The 8,694-nt window shown below is 54.8% G+C and overlaps 1 protein-coding gene across 5 annotated transcripts in view; it reads right to left on the reverse strand.

Annotated features, from left to right (window-relative positions):
- Positions 1–5,787, reverse strand: part of LGALS12 (galectin 12) — a 9,236-nt gene extending 3,449 nt beyond the window's left edge. For 3 of the 5 annotated variants that reach the window (XM_019645160.1, XM_019645161.1, XM_019645158.1), the window contains exons 1-7: positions 5,638–5,787; positions 3,837–3,925; positions 3,493–3,706; positions 2,564–2,683; positions 1,955–1,993; positions 1,327–1,353; positions 637–725 (exon numbers count right to left, since the gene is read on the reverse strand). In XM_019645160.1, the coding sequence (XP_019500705.1) occupies positions 637–725; positions 1,327–1,353; positions 1,955–1,993; positions 2,564–2,683; positions 3,493–3,706; positions 3,837–3,925; positions 5,638–5,706 (647 nt within the window). In that variant the 5' untranslated portion in view covers positions 5,707–5,787. The remainder of the gene's footprint in view (positions 1–636; positions 726–1,326; positions 1,354–1,954; positions 1,994–2,563; positions 2,684–3,492; positions 3,707–3,836; positions 3,926–5,637) is intronic. The other 2 variants (XM_019645164.1, XM_019645159.1) reach the window with 1 other exon arrangement.
- Positions 5,788–8,694: the final 2,907 nt, after the last annotated feature.

The following is an 8,694-nucleotide window of genomic DNA, read 5'->3' on the forward strand; positions in this document are numbered from 1 at the left end:
AGGAAGGAAGGAAGGAAGGAAGGAAGGAAGAAAGGAAGGAAGGAAGGAAAGAGGGAGGGAGGGAGGGAGGGAGGAAAAGAGAAAAAAGGAAAAAAGAAGAGACCCTTGTCTAACTGGCTTTGAGCCCGCAGGTTTGGGAAATGGAGCAGGAGCGCCCCCTGGGGGAGAAGTTAGGCAGCATCCACTTGGTAACTGTCCCTCCAAGTCCCCACTTGCCAGCACCAGGCCTCCTCTCTGGGACTGCCTGGCTGTGTTTCCTAAACCATGCACTGTTTCACTGTGGGAGGTCGCATCCTCTCTCGAGGTCTCAGCCTGTATCTTTCAAGGACTTTTCCTGAGGCCTCAGCGGGGATCTGTGAAGAGGGATTGGTTGGCCTGACCAGGTGTACAGGCAAGGAAGATACTCCCAGAATTGGGGTTGCTGGGGCCAGTAAGGCAGCCTGAGCCCTGGTCCCAATCCCAGGCTGCCTTCCACAAGCTCTGCAACCCTGGGCAGCTTAGTTCTCCTTGTGTTCCTCTGTCTCCTCCTGTGCTAGATGGGGATTACATGGTGGTGTTGGAGACTAAAAAGGTAATGCATATAGAGCTCATGCCTGGCTCAGAGATGCTTCTCCCTCCTTCCATCTGCATACTTACTCCTTGGGCTCTGGCAAGACCAGTCCCCGCAGCACGATGACCTGTCCGGGCCAGAGACCCCGGGGAAGGGGACGTAAGCAGGGCACCTCCTGAAGGAACATGGAAGATGAATGAGAAGGCGACTCACAGAGGGGTTCGGGGAGGGCTACTGCCCCCTGAGTGGCTCTGTGGGCTACTCTCGGGGGCTGGGGGCCCTGGGGCAGGTAAATCTCTACCTCTAGGCCTGCAGCCAGGAGGAGACTCAGCTCTGCTCATTTATTAAACACCTACTGCAGGCCTGGCCCCCTGTGCTCTGCTCTCCCTGGCCTTTCCAGGCTGAGCTCGGTGCCCCTCTGTGCTGTGATACCATGTATGTCCCCCATCGCGGGACCTCAAAGTGTAATGGCCCATTCATCGGTCTGCCTTCCCACCAACCTGGAGGCCTGGGACTGGCTTGTCCCTCTGTTCTAGAGCCTGGTGCAGAAGAGTATCAAATAATCGTGTGCAGAATAAATGAAAAAACGGGTCAAATGAAGTTGGAGGGAGCTTCAGCCTGAAGCTTCGGGCCCACCCACAGCCTGCACTTTTCTATGAAGCGAGGGGAAACCCTGATGCTGAGGTCATTGTCCACCAGGTGGGAGTGCCCTCCTACCCCTGATGGGGCAGGTGAGGAACTACACCTCCACCTGAATGAGGAGGGAGGTCACTCACCAGTCTGGGGCTCTTCAGCAGGAAAGGCTGTCAAGGCAAGAAAAAGGGGACGCGGAGGTCACGTGATGTGATATTCTTGTGACATCTTGATATTATTAAAAACTGGGGATGTTTGGGGTTTTTCTCTCTCAGAGACAATACAGGTGGATGATTGGAGCCCCAGTTGGGTCCTCTTAAATTTAGACAGACACCAGTTCCGGAATAATGGGGAAGAACAGGACGAGGGCCTGTCACTCACTCACTGTGCGGCTGTGGGCAAGTGCCTGGCCATCACCTCCCCTTCTGCCCTGCAGGCCAACCCCAGCTACCTCACAGGGTTGCTCTGGGCATTGAAAGCTCGAACCTAAAGGCATCTTCTGAAAGGAATATGGGCCCTGCCCCTTCTGGGCAGCCATCCCACCCCATCCACCTTCCCAGGCTAGGAGAGGCAAATTCAGGCTTCTCCGGGGTAGGAGGCAGGGCCAGTTGTATCCATGGCAACAATGCAGTGAGGGGAGGAGCAGCTGGGCCTGTGCAGGGAAAGCAGCCGCCCAGCGAGGGGCAGCTCACACTGGGGGAGGAGAGAGAGCCAGCCGCTCAGCTCTGTAACTTGGACCACAAGGGCCCACCTTGCTCCCAAGAGACTCACATATCCGACTGGATACTCGCTGCCGCCCTCCGAAAATGGCTGTTTGGAAAGAAAAAAAGCAACGACAGTGTTCATTTATTTGGCCTCTGCCTGCCCTGCCTGTGCCCGGGACGTGGGCAGAGGCCACTTTGGCCTTGACAGCTCCTCATTCTCCCCATAGGCCTCGTCAAAGGTTCTCCACCCCACCCTTGCAAACATGCTTGTTCTTAGGTCTCACCTCAGTTGTACTCAATCGGAATCTCTGGTGGCAGGCCCAAGGAATCTGCATTGCTAATAAGCTCCTCAGGTAGCAGTGACACAGCCAGCTGCTGTTTGGGCCCCTCAGCTCCCATTCTCCAAGTGACTCGCCTCTTGGCCATTGCTCCTCTGTGTTGACCAGACCCCACAGCCAGTGTAGACTTCTGCCTGAGGCTCTTTGCTCCTCCTTCTATAGTCACCTTCTCTTCCCCTCACCCCACTCATATCTGACACCTCGATGGGGCCCTTACATCTTGGCTATAAATGGTGTGACAGGGCTTGTCTGGGGCTGGAGGAGGTCCCAGGCCTGTCCAGGCAGCAGGGCAAGTCAGAGGCCGCTGCCACCCAGGCCTTGGCTCCAAGGGAACTTACATTGATGTTCAGGAATCCAACCGCCTTCACCAAGATGTCACCAAATATGCCCAGGGTGTCCACTCGAGACAGCGGGAGCCGGTAGCGGTAGTGGAGAAAGTGCTGTCCGTTCACGCTCACCTGGAGACACACACGGGGGTTGGCTCACTGAGCTCATGCCAGGCATCGCTGAGCACTCTTACCTAGAATATTTCTCATTTAGCTTCATCCCAACTCTACAAAGCAGGTACGTTTTGCAGACAAGGTGCCCAAGCTTGGGAAGCCTCCGTGACCTTCCCAAGGTTGCAGAGCTGGCCTTGGAACAAAGGAACCTTTCAACGCCCTTGTCTGCCCCTGACACGGCACGTCCCCACGCGGTCCCTCATGTCACCTCTCCACAGACCTGCCAGCAGCTGCAGGATCCTCATGCGCACGTGAGGAAACAGGCTTGGGAAGCTGTGTGGACCCCTGCCCCAGGGTCTCTCCCTCCACTGCTGGCTCCCACCAGCTCCCTCCCCCTGAAGAAGTTTGAAGGTCCCTGTCATCTTTCTGGCAGTTCACAAGCGCCGTGATAAGCCTGTCCCCTGCCACCGCGGCTGTGAGATGGGGAGAATGAAAGTTGTGAGGATTCAGGGGTTGTTGTGAGGATTCCATGAGCTTCTATTTAAGGGCTTAGAGCAGTGCCCGGCATATTGCTGGCGCTCTTGGCTTGCTAACTGAGACTATGGCAGTGGCGCCTTCTCCAGGGCCAGGCACCAGAGAGCTGTCCTGTTGCCATGTGTACCAGGCTGTGTGGACCCCAGGCAGCTTGAAACCGAGTTTGGCAGCTCCTTGGCCCTCTGTACTTGGCCCCTCCCCCATTCCCTCTAGCATGGTGACATGGGAACTCAGCAGAAGGAAGGAGGGGCGGAAGGACACAAGTTCTAGACACCCAGCACCCTCCCACTTACCTTCATTTCCTCATTCCCAAAGAGAAAGAGGATGAGGAAGCTGGCTCCTTTCTGCAGGGCCAGGTGGGGCCACCGGGCCTCAGCTTGCCAGAGCCCATTGTGCAGGGTGTTGCAGATGACGTGAGGCTTCGTGGTGTGGAAGCGAGGGTTGAAGTGGATGGCGATATCTGGCCGGGGATGCAGGCTGCAGCCACACTGGAAGTCCACCTGGAACCTGATGGGAGATGAGGCTCTCAAAGGGCACTTCCTCTCAGAGACCCCCCCAGAGACCCCGAAGGTAGAGAGGAACCCCCAGTGGATGCCTCTGGGCTGAGCTCCAGCACCCCGTGGAGCACTCCCCTTACCTGCGTGCCTTTAGAGGGACCACTCCCTGTAGCATGACCATCTTGCCTGCACGCAGGCCACCAAAAATTGTTGTGACATAAGGAACCACCTGAACAAGAGGATAAACCCATCCATACACAGTTGGGAAAAGAACCAAAGGACCCCTATGTCAGAGAGGTGCGGAGGGAAGAAGACTAAGAAAACTCAACTCTCCTGCCCTTAACAGAAAATGTCCTCATGGAGACAAATTCGTTTTCTCTGAAATGTTCTCCTCCACCTACTCCCCTTTCCTAGACCTTCACATGTCAAAGCCACATTGCCCTGGAGACGCCAAATTCAGCTCCACTGCCCCCTTGCCCTCTGCCCAGCTCCTAGAGCACAATAGTGTGCCCAGTGAGGCTTGCTGTGCCCTGGATGCAACCCCAGCGTCCAGAAACCTGGTTTTGAGGCTTCCTGAGCACTGTTTATTGGCCAGAGTTAGGTTTCTGGGAGGCAGAAGGATGGACAAGTTGGGACCGAAGAGTAAACCCTGATATGGACTTCTGGAGCGATACCTAACAATGGCCCAACCTACCTTCCCAGGCTCACCTTTCTCCACATAGAAGCTGCATGGCATTCTTAGAACACAACACATACTTTTACAACTCCCTACCTTTTCTGGGGCTGTTTCTTCTGCTCTCCCTCCACCCTGTGAAATCCGTCTTGACTTTCAAGGCTTCCAACATCTTCTCTGACACCTTCTCCAAGCATCATCCACTTTGGCGCCTGAATTATTTCTCAAGAACACTTAGCTGGCATGGCTAGCTTGGCCCTTGGCCGGCTGGCTTACAGGGGACATGTGGCTGGCTGTCTACACTGGGAGGCACAAGCCCCTCAAAGCTGAAGCCCTGTCTTGCCTTCCACAGGCTCAGTGCCCAGCCTGGCACAGCATGGGCTCTGAACAGGTGTTTGCAGAACACATGTGGACACGCAGCAGGTGCACACTGAGCAATGTCACAAGACCGGCCTTCACATGGTATTTCAACTCCCAGCAGCCTTCAGAAGCCCAAGCCACCTAGAGAGAGCTGAGACCCAACGGCACAGCTCTCCAGGTGGGAGCTTGCCGCCTTGTCAAAGCAAGGAACTGTTGTAACCTGGGCAGTTGCTTCACCCCGTTACCCTGGGACCTTGGGAGGTGCCGCAAGTGTGGATGGCCAGAGCACCCACAGCTTGGCTGGGCTCAGCACTTCAACCCCTCCCGCTTCCCAGGCTCCAGGCCTGGCCTGTAATTAACTGAGCTGATGCAGCTCTTGTGGGAGAAGAGGGCCAAGTAAAGAGAAAGTGATAATTAATGCTCATTAGTGGGAGGGTGGAGTCCACTGGGAGGTCAGCCTCCTGGAAAGCATGGCCAGGCTTCAGAAGATCTGCATGCGCTCTGAGCAGAGGGAGGGAGGGAGGAAGCCCCCACCCACCCTATCCTTGAGCTGGAGGCTCTGACTTGACTCCTTTCCAGGCTGGAGATGAGACTGTCCTTCCTGGGTACTCAGGGTCCCCCCAACGACACCACCCACTCCCCCCAAGCCCTCCAGTCACCCATCATGCATAGGGGCCCAGCACTGTGTCTCCAGGCTCTACTACTTTTAAAATGCAAGGACTCTGTGAGCCCAACAGTCATTCACACCCTAGTGGGAATTAGCTAGCCTCCCACTTTGCTAAGCTCAGGAGAGACTTTCCAAAGCCTAAGACTGAGGGCCTCTCCATCCCACCACCGGGGAGTCTGGACTCAGCTGGAAGGGAAGAGCCTGGAGATCTGGGAGGTTCCAAATCTAAACGGCTGCTCACCGGGTGGAAGACTGGCGGCTGCAGAATGAAGGTGTCAGGAAGCGGGTCCAGTTTTTCTCCGGGTAACATGGGGGGTGAGGCGCCTGCAACTGGAGCTGTGGATCCTGATTCCAAGAGCCCTGCCCCCACTGGACTGACTCACCTTTCCCAGTCGGGATCCTAAGTGCCTGGGGCAGCTTCTCCAGCTGTTACTCTCACCTGCGTCCTGCAGGGTCCTAGTGCCACTTGGAGCAGGCCTGGGAGGGCAGCGGTCCACCCCTGGTGCCACCCCCCCCAGCTCTAGCTGCACTAGCTGGACTGGGGCTGTTAGCAGAAATCCATGTCCAGGGGAAGGAAACTCACACTGGCTAGCCAACCAACCAAGTAGCTCCTCTGGCTCTGAAGCATTCGGCTGGTCTTCACAGATGGGAGCCAGAGGCTGGCTCCTTGGGGGGCCAGGGATAGTTTGTGGTTTCCCTGGCTGACCTCTGAGCCCTCCCGGGTCCTCACAGGCAGGGGTGGTGCTACACGTGGGCATGTCCCAGGAGAAGCCCCGCCCCCAGCTTCCTGAATACCCTTGAACGGCTTCTTCTCTCCTCCCTTCCTCTCCCCGCCCCACAAAAGGTTTTAGTCTCTTTCCCTCATTTCCCTGCCCTTTTCCCCACTCTTCTCAATTTTGTAAGTTTTATAGTCCCCTGGGGCCACATTTCAGCATGAGCAGAAAACGCCAGGACCCAGCTGGTGTCACAAGGAAGTGGGGGGGGGGGATGTGAGAAAAGGGCAGGGAGAGAGGAGGGATCCCCCTTAGGCTCAGAAAAGGCAGCGCGGTGCAGAGGGGGGCACACAGCTGCATCCAAGGAGACCTGGGTTCTTGCTCAGCCTCTGCTCTAACTTGCTGTGTGCCCTGGGGCAAGTCACTTCCCCTCTCTGGAACTCCCTTTGTTCATCTGTATATAGAGAGGGGGACCACAGCAGTGTGTGTTTCCAAGGGAGGTCTGTATCTTGGGGGTGAACCCAGACATCTGCATTTTTATCAAGCTCCCCCATGATCTTTTGAACTAGAGTTGGTCCAGGTTTGGTTTAAATTCCAACAAGGCTTTCCCTTTAAGAAGCAGCATAACCACTCAACTTTATCCCGAGTTGGGAGGTCTGCGATCTGACCAGTATCAGACTTGGCAGCAAGGGATTCCTGGCAGAACCAGGCTGGGCAAAGGCTCAAGCGCAGGGAAGCATAAGCAGCTCCTTAGAAGGAGGGGTGCGTGCATAGGCAGTGGGGGGAGGCATCTTAGCCGCTACTCAGGGGTTGCATCAGCAACATCTAAATGCTTGTTAAAAATGCAAACGTTGGGGCCCCACCCGGTCCTTCTGAAGAGGGCTCTCTGGGGGTGGGGCCCAGGAATCTGAATTTAAACGCAGATTCTGATGCATGTTAATGTTTGAGAAGCACTGACTCAGGCCCTAACTGGCAGGGCTTGGAGTACTGAGCCAAAGAGTTTGTTCAGATCTTGCTGAGTAGGTGGAGCTGGGCTGCTGAAGGTGTTCTGTGTAGGGGGGGAGGGGCGGGGGCGGGGAATTCAACCAGAGGCGTGTTCGGGAAGAATAATATACATACATGCCACGGGGGAGGGAAACCAAGGTGGTGAAACCGGCTGGGCCTGACGCTGCCTCCTCCCCACCGCAGCCTCAGTTCCTGTCAGTTTGCTTGGGCTGCCATAACAAAATAGCATAGCCTGGGTGGCTTAAACAACAGAAATTTAATTTCTCATAGCTCTGGAGGCTGGAAGCCCAAGATCAAGGTGTCAGCAGCGCAGTGTTTTTCTGAGGCCTCTCTCCTTGGCTGGCAGGCAGTCACCTCTTAGTCTGCGTGTTTGTGTCCTGACTTCTTGGTATAAGACGACTAGTCATACTGGATCAGGGCCCACCCCTATGACCCTATTTTACCTTAATTACCCCTTTAAAGCCCTTATCTCCAAATATAGTTACATCCTAGGTAGTGGGAGTTGGGATTTCAACATACGGTTTTGAGGGATTACAATTGAGCTCATAACAGAGAAGTAGCCACACACAACTGTTCTCTTTCTGAAACCCTAGGTTATTGCCACAGTCAGGAGTGGGGACTGGTGAGGGCCTGCAGGGAGAGGCAGCAGAAGGAAGCAGGATGGAGCATTTCATTTTGGTTTTTAGGTGACCCCGGTGTGGGGCAGGTTAGAGGGACTGGTCTGGGCTTAAAACGCCCCCAGAGCTTGTTGAATATGAGAAGTTCCAGAATAAGAGCGGGCCTGAGTGTTGGTCTGTCAGGGGTGGAGGAGGGAAAACCCCTCTTCTTGAACCAGAGTGAGGGGAATCTTTTGGGAGGGGTCCGGGCAAGGGCTGTCGCTGTCCCCGACATGGACAGGGGGATCTCCCCTCTCCCCTATGCGTCCCACCTCCTGCACTTTTCCCTCAGAGCACTTATCATAACTTGTCATTGTATACGGAAGACTTGTTTAATGCTTGTCTCCACATTACCCCTACTCTCCACGACTAGATTTATTCTTACACCCTCATACTGAGCAAATGCCTGACACAGAGCAAGTGCTCAAAATGTATTTAAAGAATGAATGGCGGAATGGTTTACGGCTCCTGTCCAGTCTCTTCCTCCTCCTCTGCCTCTTCTCCGGCAGATGTGGAATTGTGGCCCAAGCACAAACTAGTCACGTACTCTTCTAACTGGCTGCAGATTATAACTGAGGCAATTTTACCTGTATCTGCCAATCACCACTTAATGGTCTAGAAAACATAATCCATGGTCAGGGATGCCAAAAGTGCTCCGCTCTCCCCCATTCTTTGATCCAGCAGCCTCTTTCACAACTCCTGATCGTGAATGAATCTAAGGAGGCACTAATGCATAGATCAGCCTCCTTTGGTTCACATTTTGTCACGTCCTGCGTGGCAAGGGCAAATGGGACACGAGAGGGGCGACGCAGATTGAATAAAGAGACAGAGACAGAAGTAAGAGTTAAGTGCGAGACAAGGGACTCAGCCTTCAGAGAGTTAGACTGAGCCACCGAATCTGTCGATGCATGGTTTTTATTGATA

Source organism: Hipposideros armiger, unplaced genomic scaffold (assembly GCF_001890085.2).
Source record: "Hipposideros armiger isolate ML-2016 unplaced genomic scaffold, ASM189008v1 scaffold_93, whole genome shotgun sequence".
Lineage (NCBI taxonomy): Eukaryota > Metazoa > Chordata > Mammalia > Chiroptera > Hipposideridae > Hipposideros > Hipposideros armiger.